Raw genomic sequence first — 20,650 nt, 5'->3', positions numbered from 1 at the left:
TCTGAACTCTTCTAATCCCCATCACTTATCCCTATCCTGGTACTACTGCATGACCTCAGCACAACATTAGAACCTGCTGCTACAGCAAAGCTCTTTTATAGGACAACAATAATCTTCTCACCTAATCTCTTTTAAATATATGTACATATATATATATATATCTACTGTTTTTATAATGTTTATATTAAGGTTATAACCAAAGACAATTATTCTCGTTAATGTGAGGGAAAAAAAATGCAAAAAACAGTCACAAAGCTTGAATACATCTACAAATAGGATTAGTGATGGATTAGCAAAATAGCTGCTCCCACTGCATGTCTAACATGCTAATGCTAACACAAGCAAACATAGGAGGGCCACATGTCACTGTTTACAATTGTAAATCTAAAGATGATGATGATGATAAATTCCTTTTTTTTTTGCATCAAATATCAGGTTTACAAACCCAATGTTTAAAGTGTTTAGGAACAAGAATTAATTTTTTTGTCAAATTCTGAAAAATTAATCAATGTATTTGTTTTTTTTTATATTCAGACTGGATTATTATGGTGATTTTGAATTGTCAGGATGTCCAATGAACTACTTAAAATTCCTCCAGTTCATAATATTGCAAATAAAGTTTTAAAAAGCAGAATGAGGATTTTTGAGAGATTTAAAAACTTAAAGTCACTTTCACATGAACAGTTTACCCTATTAACCATTCAATGTTTACCATTCAAAACAAATGTTAGTCTACTTTTTTTTACATTTCATAACTTTTCCTAATTTGCTGGGTACAATTAATTAAGCATAAATGAACATATAATATTACATGCATTGGTGTTCCTCTGGGGTCAATTTGACCCCAAGCCATGTGTGACCTTACATCCCTGATGGTGGCGCTGCAGGAAAGATCAAAGGTCATATCATCACCACAACCAATAGGGTTCATACTCTAGTGCTCATTAATGTTGTCAGTACATTTCAGAAGGTTTGGATAAAAACTTTTCAAGATAAATGAATTCTAATTTAAAAGTTTGTCCTGATGGTGGCGCTAGAGAACAGGTCAAGGGCTTATTTATGGATTCAACAAATAAACTTGGTCAATAATTTACTGACAATAATTTTCTGGAGCGGGGGGTTCCATTAGAGGTCACAAGACACTGGGAGGGGGTTGCCAGATGCCTTCAAGAAACTATTAAAGGCAACAATTTCAGCCCATTTTTGCAAAGTTTTTTTACCCTTTTTCTGCTACTACACCAAACTTACCATATTTTAAACTATTTTCATCACTTTTTCTTGCCATATTTTTGCTCCTTTAAATGCATTTTTGCTACATTACTCCCATTTCTCCACCTAATGTCACATATGTTGACCCATTGTCACTTTTAACCTCTTTTCACCAGATTTCATGCTTATTTTTGCCAATTTAACCACATTCACGATTTGTCATGCCCGTTATTTGTCAGTTTAAACTAATTGTTCATCCTTTTTTCTGCCACTTTTAAGACAATATTAACACTAAGGGAAAACAATGTCAACAGTTATTAGAGAAAAGGAGGCGATAGTGGTTAGCAAAGCTAAACCAGGATCTACGAGGCAAACAACTGGACAACATCCAAACTTGTTCAGCCCATTTCTGGTCAAGTAAGTCAATTGTTGATAGCAGCAGCTCTTAACTAATTTTCTAGTGTAATGATAATATAATTAATATCAAGCTACTGCATGTGGCGTTATTGACTTAATATAATCACATTTAATAGCCTGCTACAGTAGAAACACAGTTGTTAAATTGTAGAGCTAAATTGTAGAGCTGTATTTCTCATTGTATTCCAAGTAAAAGGTCTGAACTTTATCTAAAGGATGACCCAGATTGGGTTAGGGTTAAAACCAGGTAGTTGACCATATCAGGATATGCAATAGATGGAAGACTCTCCAAGTTGTCATTGATCCAAGACGAGGGAGCCGACTCGGTGTGAGATTCTGAGATTCAAAGGAATGATCAAACTTGCTGGCCCGGACATTTCTTTGCTGAAAGTCGACCCTATAGAGAGATAAACCTGTGTTCTTATTGGTGGGATTGTCTGCAGTAATGTCTTTGGAGAACCGCTTGAGGTCAGTGTGAGGCTTAATGAGACACTGAGATTTATTTAGAGGAAATCCTGTGGTGCAAAGGTTTAGTGGAGCTCACACTCACTTCCTCAGTAGGGGACGAGGAGTTCTGCACTGAGAACGATTTCTCCCACTTGTGTGCAATGAGCTTGGTCTCCTCCAGCTTCTGATCACACGTCTTCTGACGGTTTAAAAGTGTCACCTCGTAGAACTCCTGAATATCTGTGGACACAAAGAGTAACATGCAAATCAGGAGTGAATATTAGGGTGGTTCACAAAATACATTTTCACATAATTTTGCTGCTGCACATTTAGCGGTGGCACACTTTCACAAAGTTGACGTTTCTATTATCAGGAATAGCGTTTGAACTGTTCGGTTTCAAGTATTTTTTATTGAAAGCATGAAAGAACATTGATACAGGCTCTATAAGGCATATATACTTCTTTTTTTTGTTATGCAGAGGATGATTATTTGTGTGTGTGTGTGTGTTTCTCAAACATGTCGGTGGATCAGGTTCAGACTGACGTGAGATTTTCAACATGGCTGCTGCTTGGTTCAAAGGTGTGCAACGTCAAATTTGTTTAGACTGCAATGATACCGCTCAAAAATTATTTCATAAATGCTCTAGAAATGCTGTGATCATTGTCCACCAACCGACAGCCAATCACTGCACACCGTAGCCACGTGCACACCAGAGCCAATCACTGGCGAGCCCACCCCACGCCCCACCTCCTGAGTTGACGGATACGCCGATGCTTCACGTGACCGTGGATTTGTAGCGTATATAGCCAGCGCTTCGCTCCTGTTCTGTGCATCTAAACTGAGTGTTGTGAGTTAACTCATTCAGTGCCAGCCATTTTAGAGCATTATGACTGATTTTTAAAGACCCACAGAATATTTTATACTATGACAATCTGAAATCTGACACCAGATTCTGAAAGGTTAAAGTCTCTACTTTCATCAGAAATAAAATGTTCGGCCATCCATGAAAAAGCTACTGAACCTCCCACTTTTCTATAGCAAAATAGACTTCCTACGGGCACTGCACTATTTTAGTATAAATACAAGGAGAAACTATTGATGACCATACTTAGATTTATATCGTTCAAGTTTCTGATATCAGTGAAAATTACGCATTCTTCGGTTGATCAATACAAACGGGACAAAATGCCATTTGGAAAACTTTCACTTATAACATCATATTGTGAACCAACCTAGTGAACAACTATTGAATAACTACATTTTTCACATAGTTGTACTGTTACAAATATTACATTTTATTAACGGGTGAAAACAGAACTGTATTACTTTATTGCAAAAAAAAAGGTTGATAAACAAAGCAGGATATTATGACCATACACATCCATTATTTGTTAAATCAAAACTTATTATATTTTGGCTACCGAAACTACCATGGGTGGTTTTCTTTCTCATTTCATGCATTTTTGTTGTTATTTTGTGTATTTTTGTTGCTCTTTGTTTTTGGTATCATTTAGTGTCATTTGTCTTTCATTTTTGTGTTTTTTTACTTGTCAAAATTTTTGTGTGCGTTTTTGTTGTCTTTTTTTTTGGTCTTTTTGTGTGTTTTTCCTGTATTTTTATCAAAAATATGGCAAGAAAAAGTGATGAATATAGGTTCAAATATGGCGAGTTTAGTGTAGTTGCAGAAAAAGGGTAAAAATAAGCAAAAACAGGCTCAAATTGTTGAAAAAATATTCTTAGTTTCTTGAAAGCATCTGGCGACCCCCTTCCAGTGAATCCCTGGTCTATTCTACATGTTTTAAATACTCCACTTCACATTTTCTGGCGTATTAATAATCAAAATGATGTTTTATCACAAAAAATATTTCCCCTCTTCATAGGTTCAATACCCTTCACAGCACTGAATCACCTGTGACCTTATGTAACGCATCATGTTGACTGACGTTAACAGAGGCTCAAGTCCAGCTGTTGCAAACATCTGCTCAGCTTGAAAAGATGTTACAAGGAAACATAAAGACCGTTACATTGAGCATAAAAGCCAGTGATACACATGGTTGTAATCCTGCTAACTTTGCTTTTCCCACTAAAAACTAAAGGCTGTGAAAAAAATGCTATTAAGTGAACAAAACAAAACAAGCTGCAAACTTGGCCAGATATAAAGAAAAAACTTGGAACACATTCTTACACGAATACGAGATCAACACATCAGCGAGATGGAACTTATCAACTGGTCATTGAACACAATCGACTCAATCTTCATGAACAGAAGATCACCACAACACGAACCAGCGTGTCCAAAAGAGACATTCCCGAGTGGTTACGTCATGGATGGAAAGGGAAAAACCCAAATGCTGTGCCTCTCAATCCTCTCAGTGGAAGATGTGGAGGACCTCTACCTGTTAGGGGTCCTGATCATTGGCCTGCTAATGATGGGGGTATGTGCCTTTCTAATCCTTCGTATGCTAAGAAATCTTTCTGAAGATAACAAGGAACTTCGACAGAAGATTAACTCTTCTTTTGAACTGGAGGAACGCAAACAACGTCTGGGGATGAAATCTACGGAGAAGAAGGACGACACGAACAACGATGGAGAGGAGGACTAAAATAAAAAATAAAAAAAAAGACAACACTGACTATAGATGAGAATAAATCCTACACAAAAAAGGACAAAAACTTGGATGAGCAAACTGCTTCTCTCGTCTCCTTTTTCGGCATGTACAAAAAGAAAAAAAAAAGAAAAAACAAAACTTCTGTGAATGCAACCATGTCGAAAATAAACTGAATGAATAAATAAATAAAACTTTTCACAATTAATATATTCAGTATTTCAACAACATAAAAACTATTGTTAACAGTTTCCCACCATTAAACACTACTGGGGTGTATATTGCCTGGCATCTGACAATAGGGTTTGTATCCCGTTACGATACAATATATCCCAATATTAAAGTATAAGGCAATTATTGCGATTTTTTAATATATATATGACTTAAGAAACAACTAATCTGTAAATGTGTACATTATGTATGAAATATATTTTATTGGCATATTTTACACTCAAAACATTGGCTTTAACATGTCATGTACCAACAACTTCAAATAAAAAAATAACACAATCTGCCTGTGGCTTTTAAACCAACTTTGACTTTAGTGCAACTTAACTGAGGTTTATGTGTAGAACAACAAATACATGCAGAAAGTTAGTACTTTCTTTTTAGATTTTTTTTTGAAAAAAAAAAAAAACAAAAAAAATAAATATATATATATTCTTTTTAAAAAAAAAAAAAAAAAAAAATCGATATAGATGCAAATGAAATGATCCGAGAATCGTGCGACGTAATATCGCAATAAATCGCCGAATCAATTTTTTTCAACACCCCAAAACACTACTTTATTTTACTCCGTTCAATCAACATTTGTTCTTATTCCAGGGCTCTACACTCACTTTTCCTGATAGCTTGGTTACATATAAATTGTATTAACGCTCAGATTGGTCATTATTTTAAATGCTGACAATGTTGATAATGTGGCTCTCAGATCAGAAAATCCATTTTTTGTGGCCCTGCTGTGATCAAAGTTGTCCAGTGGTTAATCTACCCGCACAGATCTACATCACAGTGATGAGGTTTAGCGGGGGCTCCCACGCAAATGGTCAGATTAGACAAAACTAATGCTTTGTAAGATGATTACATCTATTTCAGGAAGCATTTGTTCCATCGCACAGTTTTATGTTTGACAGCATTTCAGATATTGTTCTCCATCACTCACTGAAAACTCTTTGTTTATCTATTCTACCCTTCAGCGTGAAAACACTGGAGTGGACACACTCAGAGTACATCTATAAATGAAGGTTAGAAATAAAATAATAGACATGTAAGTTTACATCATTTTAAAACAGAAAATGAAAATACAACATTGAAAAATGACCCAAACATTTGAGCTTTTAAGCACAACCCATGACATAAATGCTCTTTAGATCAGGTGTTTTCAACCTTGGGGTCAGGATGCCATTTGGGGTCACAAGACAATGGGAGGGGGTCACCAGAGCCCATTTTTGCTTATTTTTTTTTACCTATTTTCTCCAACTACACCAAACTTGTGAAATTTTAACCTATTTTCATAACTTTTTCTTACCATATTTTTGCTACATTTCTCCCATTTCCGCCACTTCTCCATCAAATTTCAATGCATTTTATGCACATTTTTTCCACTTTCAAGACTTTTTCAGCACTTATAAATCCTTTCCACCTAATGTCACATATGTTGACCCATTATTGTCACTTTTAACCTTTTCTCACTAGATTTAATGCTTATTTTTGCCAATTTAACCACATCCAATTTCTTATGTCAATTATGTTCAAACTAATTGTTCCTACTTTTTTCTGCCACTTTTTATGCCAATATTGACACTTTGAACCCTTTTTACCACTTTTTCTGTCTGTTTTGGCCACTCTTATTAGAAACTTTTAACCAATTTCAGTGGAATTTAAAATCCCATTTCACCACCTTTTCCACCATTTTTTGTCACTTTTTGCTCATTTCATTTCTGATTAAAACAAGGATTTACATCTTTATGATGACTTCATACTATGGCCCAAATAATACTAAACTTCCTGGATAACAGTGGATTTCAAAGTATTTATATTTATATTTCCATCGTAATATTCATGCAAACCTTGCCCAATGATGCCCATTTTAAAATGTAGCATTCACAATCAGAATAATAAAACCTGAAACTGTTTGTGATGCATGTTTTTGTGCATAAACAATGCACTTTCCACAGGCTTGTATCAAAATAATTACTCAATATTGTTTTTACAAATGTGGTCTAAAACTTTTGAAATGTCCTTATTAGAAGATCTATGGCTAACAAATCGATATTTGTTTTATTAACTTTTAAAACTGGGACTACTTTACCCTGTGCGCTGCCATGTTGAAATGACGTGATTAGGCCCTTTTGCTTTAAAAATCAGTTTACCAAAATTTTATAAACAAAATTCGTGAGCCAAAAAAATCTGTGACCACAGGGGGCGACAGTTCCATCTTGTTTCGTAGACGCCATGAAGAAGAGAAGACCTCCGTGCATGTAAACACAGGCAACCAGGAACGACTGCTGCTGATTAATGCTGACCCAAGTAGATTCTGTCTGCTGCAAAGAACCGGAATTCTTGTCAGAAATGGTTGAAGGTTTGGTTTAATGGCTTAAGTCCAGATTCTTTTCTTCTTCATGTTGTCTATGAAACAGCAGTGATGGAACTGTCGTCCCCTGTGGTCACAGATTTTTTCGGCTCACGAATTTTGTTTATCAAATTTCGGTAAACAAAAGAGATTTACATCAACTTTTACCTTTTACTGATTTTTAGCGCAACCCAAAGCAGCACAAGTTGTTATTTTGACTGAATTTATCCTGTTCAGCACACAAGATAAATTCAGTGCCAGTTTTAAAAGTTAATAAAACAAATACGGTGCAAAAGCATGCGTTTTGTTAGGCATAGATCTTCTAATAAAGACATTTCAAAGGTTTTAGGCCACATTTGTAAAAACAGTGGAGGATCTTTATAAAGGAGAAAAGCTAAAAGTGGCACATTTTGTGTAGTAGTAATACTGTAAATGTGCCTTTTCTGTAAGACTTTATATAGTTAAAAATATCTACATTTATTACGTATATCGCCGTTTTGAAAAAAAAGTTTTGGTCAATATCACCCAGCTCTGCTTTCATAGACAGTCTATGATAAAAAAGCATTTCAATCTGATGTTTCAGGGCTTATTCACGTGTCGTCCAGTTCGTTGGACATAATGTCTTTATTTAGTATGAAGACGAAGAATGTTACGGTGGACAGACTTTTCCGTTGCACCAGGAAAAGAGAAATTGGACTTGAACAATACCTGACCCGTCCTGCAGTCTTTGGACGCCACTATCCACCAATTCTACTACAGTTCCTTTTAGCTGAACAGGGAAGACACCTTAAAACAGACACGTCTACGCGACCATAGGAACCATCAGAGGCCTTTAACCTCATCAAACCAGTTCCATGAATGAAGCACTTCCTTTAATAATCACGTCACAGTTTGTCAAACATGTTGACCTTCCCATGCGTGCATTTAAACTGATTTTCATTGCATCTGCAGCTTCTAAATATCCTCTCATTCCTACTAATAAGGTTTATAATAGTCCTTCAGTTGGTCTGAATCCTTTAAACATCATGAGGACTCATGCTAATGGACATGCTAATGGCTAATATCATCCGTTACCTCAGTGGTAAACAATGACCAGTAAAAATAGTCATTTTTTATGCATGTTTTCTGAAAGCCAGAACTGAGCGGGTTCCTGTAGAACATCTGTTGTATGACAGGACGTTATGTAAGCATTCAATTGTAGGGAAAGGTTCGATATTGCAGCGTAATCCACAAACAAAATAGGGATCCTGAGTTTATTGTTTCATTTCATCATGCTTAAAATTAAATCTAATTTTTTAGATTTTTTAAAAAAGTGATAGAATTGACAATGTACAGCTAGTAGGGATTTTTTTCATTTTGCAAATTTGAATCTTTTAAAAAAACTTTTTTTTCAAAAAAATAATTATTTTTTCCCACCACAGTTTTTTTGGACTTATTCGCATTACGTCCTTGTGGGTTACCGTAGCGCGCTATGAGCCCGCCCCCTCTTTGTTTACATTAGTTTACCCTTTGAGTAGGCTATATGTGTGCCACAGGCATGTTTAATGTATTATTCACACTATGCTAAGATTCTAAGGGAAGAGTTTATTATTTTTTTTAAATTGTAATGTTATAAAATATGTAGTTATCTGATATCTTAATCAGAATATTGAAGCTACTGAAGTTGCTGTTGCACTTTTTCTTGAAGACTCTGTCTTCAGAGTCTCATTTACTTTTTATTTTGGGATTGTTCTATACATTTTAACTCTTGAGGACAATCACAGCAATAAAGTTGCACTTTTTACAATATACTGTATCTGATGTCTGCAGTCATTTTCAAGTGCATTGAAAAAAAAAAAATACTCATAAATCAAATCGAAACTCAAATTTTTCTTTTAATAATGAAAAAAAAAAAAGTTTTTTTTTGCCTAAAAAAACTTTTTTTTTCAGGCAAAATTGCCAAACTTTAACAGCTAGTCATGCAATTCTGTTTATTATGACCAAGACATTATTATAAGACACAGAGTCAACTAGTCAAGCTACAATGGCCTCATTCCATGTTCCTGGACCTAAATGCAGCCTTGGGACTGTGAGGAAGTGAAGAGTCCATTTCCATAACATTTGTTGTCAGAGTGGGTATGTGTGTGTGTGTGTGTGTGTGACCCTTTAACTATGAATGAATGCCCTAGTCGCTTGACCATGAGCGGAGTGAGGGAGCAGATGGATTATAAGCTGTATGCCGTTTTTAATGATTGGCAAAATAAACGTTGCAGCTGTTGAATTAAAGTGGAGTCTCATGTCGTACTCAATGACTGCTGTGAAGCTGTGGAGGCAGACCACACTGGAAGCCTCCACTAGCATTAGCATCAGGAACAAACACATATTTACTGACTGACATCACAAAACCTGCTGTTGCTTGTCATTATTTTAGCTCCTCCCCTAAATAAAGAAATAGATACGCACTTCCCCGAAACGCGTCTCCATTACTCGACACATGCTTCGTAGCCTTGGCAGATCTAACAACACTACAAAACTTAACATTTTTAAAACATGTCCACTGTTCTCTAGGTACATCTGTTCGGGGTTAGGGTTAGCACCCACAGAAGTTAGCAGATGCCAATGCTAATGCTACTTTGACTGTTGTTAACATTGACACAAGCTAGCCGCAGTTAGAAAGGATGATAAAGAGCGACCGTGGCTCAGGTGGTAGTGGGTCGTCTTCTGATCGAGAGGTTGGGGGTTCGATCCCAGTACCTAACTATGTGTCGAAGTGTCCTTGGGCAAGACACTGAACCCTAAGTTGCTCCCAGTGGTCAACTAGCGCCTTGCATGGCAGTCCTGTCCCACTGGTGTGTGAATGTGAGAGTGATTGGGTGAATGAGCTGATATGTAAAGCGCTTTGAGACTGTTTCAGTGGTGATAAAGCTCTATATAAAATCAAGTCCATTTACCATTTACCATTAAAGATAGAGCTTCTTCCAATCCAGACATCCCTGAATGGACAACACATATTGGGCAAATCTTACGCACACACAGGTTTTCACCTTTGTGAATGAAATAAAGCCGTGTCACGTAAAGCAAACAACTCTTTGGTGTAAATGAGACGATAAAACAATGCAATGGCTGTTGATCATTGAACGGATCAGCGAATGAAGACATTACAGTTGATCACATTAATTACATAAAAGGCAAAATATCGGCTGATCTGATATAGTCCATCAGATCGGTGTAAAGTCTCATTAAAATCTTTAAATCCTGAATGAGCTGATGTTTACCACACTTTGTGCTTTGCTCGCAGGAGGTTTTGACTATAAAATAACAGTTTTATCAACACCATCACATGTGCACTGTCCATGGCCAACACATTAAAGCTTTTTCAATCCAATTTTTTGTCCTAAAATAAATGTAAATTCTGGATGAATAAGCCAACATCAACGGTTGGCCTATTCATGAGAATTAAATAAGATTAACTGTTAAAATCTTCTGTGTCAAATAAGCGGTCATCATATCAACCAGTGCAGAACACATTGCTTTATGTTTCTCAGGGTCCAAACACTGACCAGAAAATGATTCTGTTTCACACATTATGACTTATTTAACTCTACTGTATCTCTTACATTGATGGACTACTAGTCTCTCAACAGTCAAGATAAGAACTAGAACACAGTTTAACAAATGTGTATGTGAATTAAACATAGTTTGTATATAATCCAGGTGAACTAATGGATTTGGCTTCACTTACCAAGAAGAGCTTCAAACAGGTTGCTTTTGAAAATCCCCATCACTCTGTGAATGGCAGTTTTGAGCTCCTGTTCTTCTGGCTTATTTAGTTTAGTGCAGTACTCTTCCAAAAGGCCCAGAGCCCGGGCTGTGTCTGTGGAGAACAACCAGTATCACTCAGTGACCAACAGTAATACAGGGTGTACAAGTTATAGACTAAAGCATATTCAACTCAGAAATGTACCTATAACATGTTTTTAAATTATATGGTATGTTAGGGGTTCTCAATCCTGGGGTCAGGACCCTATTTGGGGTCAACAGATGCCTTCAAGTAACTAAGAATAATTTTTTGAACAATTTGAGTCCATTTTTGCTTATCTTTACCCTTTTTTTGCAACGACACCAAACTTATCAATTTTTCTTGCCATATTTTTGCTCCTTTTAATGCATTTTACATTACTCACATTTCTGACTCCTCTCCATCACATTTCAATGCCTTTTCTGCACATTTTTTCCCACTTTCAATACATTTTCACTGCATAGTTTTGAATTTGCAATACTAGCAGAGCATTGTTGGGGTTCGATGCCTTGCTCGGGGGCACCTCGCCGGTGCTCTGCAGCTACCAGAGCAGCTTCTGTATGTTTGGTCCGCACAGTGACTTGAACCAGCGACCCTCTGGTTCCCAATTCGTGTCCCTACGGCAGGGGTCGCCAATCCTGGTCCTCAAGAGCCACTATCCAGCATGTTTTAGATGTTTCCCTCTTCCAACACACCTGATTGAAATGACCAGGATCGTTATCAGGCTTCTGCAGAGCTTGATGATGAGTTCAAACTGTTCTACGGATTGAACTGATTTGTCATGCATGTGGTTAAAATGTTATCTAAAAAGTAGGAACAATTAGTTAAAACTGGCAAATAATGGGTGTGATAAATCATGAATGTGGTTAAATTGGCAAAAATAAGCATCAAATCTAGTAAAAAGAGGTTAAAAGTGACAATAATGGCTCAACATATGTGACATTAGGTTGAAAAAGTCATAGAAAGGGTTTATAAGTGATGAAAATGTCTTGAAAGTGTAAATGTAGTTTCTTGAAGGCATCTGGCCACCACATCCCACTGTCTTGTGACCCCAAATAGGGTCCTGAACCATGGTTGAGAACCCCTGGTTCAGGTCTTGGTTAGGACGTACTCAGTGATCGTCAAACTGTGCTTTTCATATAAAATAAATGAGTATATCAGTCCCTGCAAGATCTTGACTTAAATTTCCCTAATCTTGGGAATTTGGGGAAATTTTGTGGAACAATTTCAGGAAAATTTTCCAGATTTTGGAAAAATTGAGAGTTCTTTAAACAATTAAATAAGATTAAAAATGTCATGATATAAGAATTGGAAAACACGTTAAATTTCCTCTTTTTCTCACAAATAAATCTGTGGCCCTTTAAGGTCAAACTGGTCTGTATTTGAAAGATATGTTAAGGTTTAGTTTATTCAGAAACTAAACAAAAAAACAAAAGTTGTTTTCTCATTTCTTTGTGTGTCAAATATTACGACGGTTGGTGGAACCGAATCATTGGCACATACCAATATATAAATGGGGCCCATTAGCCCGTACGTGTTGCATGGGCGCCAGGGGGCCCCATTTCTCAAATGACTACTCCTCCGTTAGTTCTCGTTAAATCAGAATGCAGTTTGGTATGAATACCAGTATACTGGTTGATCGACTCAAATCTGAGATGGGGTTTTCTGGTACTGTTCTCCAGTGGTTTACCTCTTACATTAATGGAAGAACTTTAATGTTGCTATCAACGATGTTATGTCCAATATGTCCAACCTGTCATGTGGAGTAGCTCAGGGCTCTGTTCTGGGGCCTGTTATATTTTTTACTGTATCTGATGCCTCTTGGTCGGTTGATCCGTGCTTTTAACAATGTGTCTTATCATTTTTATGCTGATGATATCCAGTTGTACTGCTCCTTTAATGACTCAGAGTTTCACTTTTTATAAGAGTTCTTAGATTGTATATCCTGTATCAAAAACTGGTTGTCATCAAATTATCTCCAGATAAATTCTAATAAAACAGAAACTCTGATCATCTCTCCTGATAAAAAGATCGCTCTGATTAAAAACTCTCTTGGTGATCTGGGCTCATCTGTTAAAACCAGCCTCAGAAACCTTGGGGTTGTTTTTGATCAGTCCATGTCTTTGGAGGGACATTGTCGTCAATTGACTAAAAACTGTTTTTACCACCTGAGAAATATTTCTAAAGTGAGGCATCTATTATCAAAATCAGATCTGGAACTGGTCATACACGCATTTATATCATCTCGTATTGACTACTGTAATTCTGTTTTTACTTGTTTTAATAAGTCGACTCTAAACAGACTCCAGATCGTTCAGACGCTGCTGCCAGACTTTTAACTGGTGCTTCTAGAACATCCCACAACACCTCCATTCTTGCTACTCTGCACTGGCTTCCAGTTAAGTTTTGCATAGAATATAAAATATTAGTTCTCACGTTCCGAGCATTACATGGTCAGGCCCCTAAATATATCTCGGACTTGTTGTGCCCCTACTCATCAGGACGATGCCTTCGGTCTTCAGGTCAGGGTCTCCTAAAGACCCCAAAAACTAAATTTAAAACCAGAGGACACCTGGCGTTCCAGGCTGTGGCTCCCAGACTCTGGAATAACCTGCACCAGTCTCTCAGGGAGCTCAACTGTGTGGTCACTTTTAAAAAACTGTTGAAGACTACACTTTTCAGAAAAGCTTTTAGTTACTGGATTTTAATTTTTATTTGTCCTTTAATGTTGCTGTTCTTATGATGTTTATGCACTCTTGTTTTATTATTCTATTGTGTTGCACTTGTACTTTTACCACAACTCTGTACAGCATTTTGTGATTTTATCTGCAAAAAGCGCTTTATAAATAAACTACTTACTCACTCTATGAATTAATATGATGAGACACTCAGAGCCCTTTTTTTTTTTTTAAAAAAAAAAGAAATATGGAGCCTGGGGGCCCACCCCATTTCCGGTCATTTCCAAATTCATTGGCACATCGAGTGATGTATTCTTTCAAAGGTAATTCAACGTAGATTACAGTTATGCCTTGCACAAATCGATTAGGGTAGGGGTCCCCAATCCTGGTCCTTAAGGGCCAATATCCAGATGTTTCCCTCTTCCAACACACCTGATTAAAATGATGAACTCATCATCAAGCTCTGCAGAAGCCTGATAACAATCCTGGTCATTTCAATCAGGTGTGTTGGAAGAGGGAAACATCTAAAACATGCTGGATAGGGGCTCTTGAGGACCAGGATTGGCCACTCCTGGATTAGGGGCCCATCCCCCTTTTTTCTGCAATTCCCATTAAAGTCGTTTTCTCATTCATTTGTGAGTTAAATATTGCGACAGTTGATGATACTGAATCATTGGCGCATACTAACATATGAATGGGGCCATCACTCTGTATGTGCCAGGGGGGCACCTGGGGGGCCCTTTTTTTTTATTTTTAATTTTTTGCTTGGTGGAAACGAGATTGTGACTGAATTCTCAGGGACGTGGTACGTGCTATTCAGGGCGGAGACATTCTGTGGGCCCTGCCGTAGTTCACACAAACTTGTTTATTCAAGTACCTTTACTTTTACTCAAGTACAGAAGAATAATAACTTTGCCACCTCTGATAAATGAAACCGGAACATATATTTCCAAAAAGAAGACATAATGAACTTGCTGGAATGATGGTGTGTATTTGGCCCCTGAACTAAAATGAGTTTGGGACCCCTGATATAATTACATATTATAGATTGAATGTTTGCAGGTGTGCACAGGCTCACCTTCTTTCTTCATGGCTGTAAACGTGGTTATTTCTAAGGCTTCCAGTGCAGTTTCCATTCAGTGCAGATGGTCAGATGATGCTACATTTATTCCTCTTCAATGATGAGAATCACGTGCTATGAGGACCAGGGTCCACCACAGACCTACAGGAAGTCTGCACACTTTGATCAAATCACATGGAAGTGATGATGAGATGTTTTCAGTCCCAGAGGAGAGTGTGACTTATAGGTTCTCCTCCTAGAGTCCATGCTGTAGCAGAGGTCTGGAGGGGTTCAAACACTGGTCCTGCTGTTGGCTGTAGAACCAGCTGATGAGAACCACGGAGGGAGGGAGGGAGTGACAGAAAGCTGTTCCATGAGGCAGGAGGAGAGCCGCAGCCCCTCCTGCTAACGGTACTCACACATGAAGCCTCTTCCTCCGCTAACATTCAGTGGTAGAGCCGGGGAATGATGCTCTCTCCCTGGAGGAGAAGAGGAGACATGCTGCTGCTGCTGCTGCAGCTCAAACGACGCCATTAAACTTCATTTTTTTTACTGCAGAGAAGAAGAAGAGGCGCTGTCCTCGTGCGCTCCCTCACAGAAACATGCGCTGTTTCCGTTCTGCATCATCGTCTCCATCTGCTTTGTCAAAGCCTGTAGTTTAGCCTGGAGTTAATAGCCTCACAATCTGACAGCAGCCAGATAAAGCTGGCTAGTTTAAGCACCGGTACTTCCGCCAGACCTTTCAAAATAAGACACTATTTACGAACTTAAGGAAAAAGGAATCGAGATGAGAAGCAAACGTACTGTAACTATTAAAAACTTTTTTTTTTTTTTTTTTTTTTGCCTGAAGGATGAAATAGCAATTTTTATGTTTTTAATTTAAAAAAAAAAAAAAAACTTCAATCAAAAAACTTTTTTTTAAATCCCTTTAAAAAAAAAAAAAAAAAAAACCTTTCATACAAAAAAGTTTACTTTCCAATCAAAAAAGTATACTTCAATCAAAAAAAAACTTTTCAGTCAAAAAACCCTCTCAATGAAAAAAACCTTTTCAAGCAAAAAAATAAAAATAAAAATGTAATCAATCAGTGGCGTTCTGTCATTGGTCGTAGAACAAGCTGTCAACAAAACATTGTGAGTAGCTATTTAGAATTTTATTCGACATTCAACCCCAAAATATCAGTCATCTTGCATGATAAAGTTGGTGATCTTAAACATGCTTCAAAATGTGGTTATTATTTTCAGTTTATGAACTAAGACATAGTAATGTGTTTATACAAGAAAGGGAAAATACAGCACTGTCAATAGAGCTATCAACAGCTGGTGTAGAGACAAAACAAGCTGCAAACTTGACTAGATTTAAAGAAAAAACTCGGAACACATTCTTACACGAATACGAGATCAACACATCAACGAGATGGAACTTATCAACTGGTCATTGAACACAATCGACTCAATCTTCACGAACAGAAGATCACCACAACACGAACCAGCGTGTCCAAAAGAGACATTCCCGAAAGAAGATGAACTTTTCTTTTGAACTGGAGGAACGCAAACAACGTCTGGGAATGCAGGGAACAAGGCCGACACGAACAACGATAGAGAGGAGGAGGAATACAAAAAGACAACACTGACCACAGATGAAAATAAATCCTACACAAAAAGGACAAAAAAAAATGAAATTTTGTTCAGAACACCTAAGAATGTTTGACCAGAGAGACAAGCTTTGATGTAAATTTTCTGTGTTCAAAACAGGGGACGGGACTTAGATAAGCAAACTGCTTCTCTCGTCTCCTTTTTCGGCATGTACAAAAAAAAAAAAAAAAAAGTGAATGTAACCATGTCAGAAATAAACTGAATAAATAAATAAAAAAATTTAAATTAAATGTGATCCCAGTTGGGAATTGACAAGTATTTTTGTTTTGTTTCATTATGGAAGGTTGTTAAGGAGAAAACACAGTGAAAATGAAAGAATGCACACATTAGATGTCACACTTGATCTTGTTTGAAACACATTCAAATACGCTGCCTACACATTAAACAGGGAAATGTACATCTAACCTGCCATTCACATTAAAAATGCATTTTTAAAAATGTATGTATTATATATGTTTTACATTGGAAATATTGAAAATGCATGTCGGATTTATTTTTTCCACATTGAAAAAAACCCATTGATGTGCTACCAGAAGTTGATCAATGTTGACGGAAGGTGGCTGTTGTTGACGGGAGGCTGCGAGAGAATAAAAGTACGGCTACGTGCTATAGAGATATCCCAGTCACGTGACCCCTCGCCGCATGTAGCCATGTAGGGATTTCCGAAGAAGACAAAGGCTGAGGGCCTCATTGTCCTTTTTAATCTCAAATCGTAACTTAGGTGCAATTTCACAACATTAAGAACAATTTAATAGTAAAACAAAAACACTTTTTAATAAAACTATGCAAGAACAACAAACATGTTGGACTTAGTTCACTGTTTGCAACTTCAGCAGGACCTGATAAACACACTTTGAGCAGAACGGCTCAGAACTGACAATGTTGGATTATAGGCTTTCAAAACAGTTTTCTGGTTTTTACAATGACTTCATTGTATCAAGGAAGTACAGAACACAGCGCTGATGTCAGATATATAAGAACTCAAATGAAACAGTGTGGAGTAAAGTAAAACTGAAACATCTTCATTAGACTGAATAAACGGGCACCAAACAAAAACAAAGAACAATTACTAAAAGTATCCCAAACATATAAAGGCAGGAAAACACACACTTCACGCTCAGAATCTCACAATATAATTTCACAGAGCTTGAGTGTCTCTCTTGACAGATCTAACAAGAAACTGACTGAACTGAGAGAGTATATATAGCCTCTCCTGACTTGATTAGGGAATGGGAAGCAGCTGTGGAAAGTGGGAAAACTGGGCAGGCAGGAAAACATGAACCGGAATTGTCTCAGTCAAGAACCAGGGAGATAATGAGGATATAAACAATGACTGAAAAAGCAGAATCATGACAGCTGACACCGTAGAAGAAGAAACAACTACATTTAACAGGATTACCTGCAGTGAAATACTTCTCCAGATCCGTCTTTGACGAGGAACAATGTTATAACATGGTTTAGAGAGCAAATGTCAATTTTGCAGGATACGTTTTCTTTAAACCTGATATCCAGAGTTTCTGAGAAATCTATGTTTATGTCAGCAGGAGCAATCTAGAAATAAATCAGGATTATAAAAAATCTGTCAGGTAATCGTAATCAAACACTTCATTTGCACTTTTTATGACCTAAAATTATATTTAATTTACTACAGCAAAACAAGTATTTTCTCTAATTCCACATTGTTGGATGAAATGGCATTAATTGATTAAAGCTGTGTGTTGCTAACTTTATCCAGTAACGTTAGCATATCCTAGCCTCATCTGTTATCTGCTAATGATCCCTTAATCTACTAGTTTAGCGAGGGATAATCCACTAACATGCTTTAATGCACACTTTAATGGGTTTAGATACACTGATAACAACAATAATGATAATATCCAATATGATTATTTAAACCTACCGTTGAAAAGTGCAACACAAACCGTTTACTAGCTTCATTGCGCTACAATAGTCAACTGCTCACTTCCGGGAACGATTCTAGGCTCCATGAACCGCCATTGCTGTAAAAAACAAAACGGATCATTGAAGTGAACAAAGTTGTCACTACTCTCTCTCTAAACGGCTCTGATGATACCGCTCACCACTAACAACAGCCGCCAAAACACACACGGAAGTTGATCACAAGAAATTCATTGCACCACCTCTGGTTCTTTTCGTCACATATCATCAGTCATGTTTTACGAAACATCCATTTTTGGGGTTTTGATTTATTTATGTATTAACAATGTTTCAATTCACCAGTAATGTGACGTATGCTTTGCAAATTTTTTGTCCGGGAGCAAAAGTCGACCCAGTCACCAGTTTATCTGGATACTATTTGGACCGTAACACTGTTTGGAAAAGTTGACAGATATTCACAGATTCAGACTTTCAGCATCAATAATTCTTTAACGAAATGTCATCGACACACATTACGTCTCCAAGAAAAAAACATGAAGCTCTTGTCCTAGTCTCCCCGTAAATATCCAAATATCACACAAATTTAATTTTTATTTTTAAAATAGATAAACGCTGCTTGTTTGATTTTTCTGTATTTCTGTTTTGGTTTAAGTCGGTAAAACAAAAATAACCACACTGTTTATTTGTTATTTTGATTTGGTTTTAAAACGAAATAACCAAAGAATGAAGGGTACATGGATTGTATAAGTGTTAGCTAAGCTAAATGCTAACTCATATTCAGTCAAGTTCCTACTTTTTGTGAGGTCAGCCACACATCCATTGGCCACTAAACATAATTTTATAAGATGTTAATGATAAAGAAACCACAGAAATTATATACTGTAAATACCATGAAGCCGACGAAACATATCTCCTCATATCTTAGTATTGCTCCGTAGCCTCCCTATTCGAAGGCTACACAATTTTACACATTTGTAGGAACTCAGGCTCAGTTTGTGCTGTAAAGATTTCCGTTTGTGCTGTTTTAGTTTTTTACAATGTTATAAACTTTAAGGCAGTGGCTATCAGTACATAATAAGTGTCAATTGACCGGCAGTCTTTCCATACGCAGCCCTCTCATTGGCCAGCTTAGGTCACGTGATAGATGCACCATGTGACTTAAAATTCCGTCAGTTTTATTTTGGCTCATATTTATTTTTAGCTACCCCGCTAACCCTTTTATTTTAGCCCTAACCCTATCCCTAACTCTAACCCAGGAAATACCCTAAATGTTTTCTTTTCGTATATGTATTTTTATAGATGGAATTTGCCGTGTTAAATATGTTAAAATGAAAAAATATATATGTCAAATGTGGCATTCAAACCCACGTCAGTGACGTGATAACACAGGTGCATTACGCTTATGTAGAAAAGGTCCAGCAACGTCATCTTTCGTACGGATAGACTGCCGGTATATAGATACGTATTACATACTAGGGGCCACTTCCAAACTTTAAAGCCTTGAGGCACACGCACATGCTCGACTTAGGCGCGTCAATGAGCGCGCCAACACACAGCATGCAACACAAATAATCAGCAATATCTCCAAAATTATAACAGCACAAAAATGTATTTATTTATTTTTTAAATATAGCTGTGTGTAAAGGGGAGCCAGCTTCACCATGCTCTTACACTATATATCATGAACCATAAGACCACATACCAATTTTGGCAAACTGAAGACAACGCATACTTAAAAAAGATATATAAAGGCGTATTTGCGTCATGTAATAAACTACTAGTTTTAACAACATATACTTACGTTTGTGAGAGGAAAGTCTGACATTTCTTCTTCTTCTTTGGTATTTTATGGTGGTTGACATCCTGCCTTCCGGCAACAACAGCTATCATCTGGTCACATTAATCAACTTCTTTTTTGTGTAGGCTGTGTATTTGAATGTTTACCCATTATTTTTGTTGTATTGTTTCACATTTATAATGTGCATTCTTTCATTTACTGTTTTCTCCTAAATGGCCTCCCATATTTCTTAAAGCCTCTTCAACAAGTAGTTATGCCACATTATTGCTTTTCACTCTGATGCCGTTTATTGTTAATGGTGCGAAAATTGTCTGTTGGACACATATAGTGTCTGAAATAAATATATAAAATTACTCAAGATGGACTTTGTTAATCTATTCATGTATTCAAGTATTCTCTGCAAAATATTTAGGTACCCGACTACCAGTAGGAAACCATTTCTTTATGGGTCCCTGACTGTGTGAAGGAGGGAAATGCAACAGCAGAGCTTCTCAATGGAGATTTATTACAGGAAGTAACAGAAAACACATTT

General features: G+C 36.9%; 1 protein-coding gene across 5 annotated transcripts in view; it reads right to left on the bottom strand.

The window, feature by feature from the left end:
- Nucleotides 1-15,461, bottom strand: part of dlg2 (discs, large homolog 2 (Drosophila)) — a 119,037-nt gene extending 103,576 nt beyond the window's left edge. For 4 of the 5 annotated variants that reach the window (XM_028466275.1, XM_028466278.1, XM_028466279.1 and 1 more), the window contains exons 1-3: nt 14,787-15,461; nt 10,974-11,105; nt 2,177-2,313 (exon numbers count right to left, since the gene is read on the bottom strand). In XM_028466275.1, coding sequence (XP_028322076.1) covers nt 2,177-2,313; nt 10,974-11,105; nt 14,787-14,844 — 327 coding nt within the window. In that variant the 5' untranslated portion in view covers nt 14,845-15,461. The remainder of the gene's footprint in view (nt 1-2,176; nt 2,314-10,973; nt 11,106-14,786) is intronic. The other variant, XM_028466276.1, reaches the window with a different exon arrangement.
- Nucleotides 15,462-20,650: the final 5,189 nt, after the last annotated feature.

This window comes from Gouania willdenowi, chromosome 14 (genome assembly GCF_900634775.1).
Source record: "Gouania willdenowi chromosome 14, fGouWil2.1, whole genome shotgun sequence".
NCBI lineage: Eukaryota > Metazoa > Chordata > Actinopteri > Blenniiformes > Gobiesocidae > Gouania > Gouania willdenowi.
Note: the sequence above shows the minus strand (reverse complement) of the source record. Positions and strands in the feature narration are given on the sequence as shown.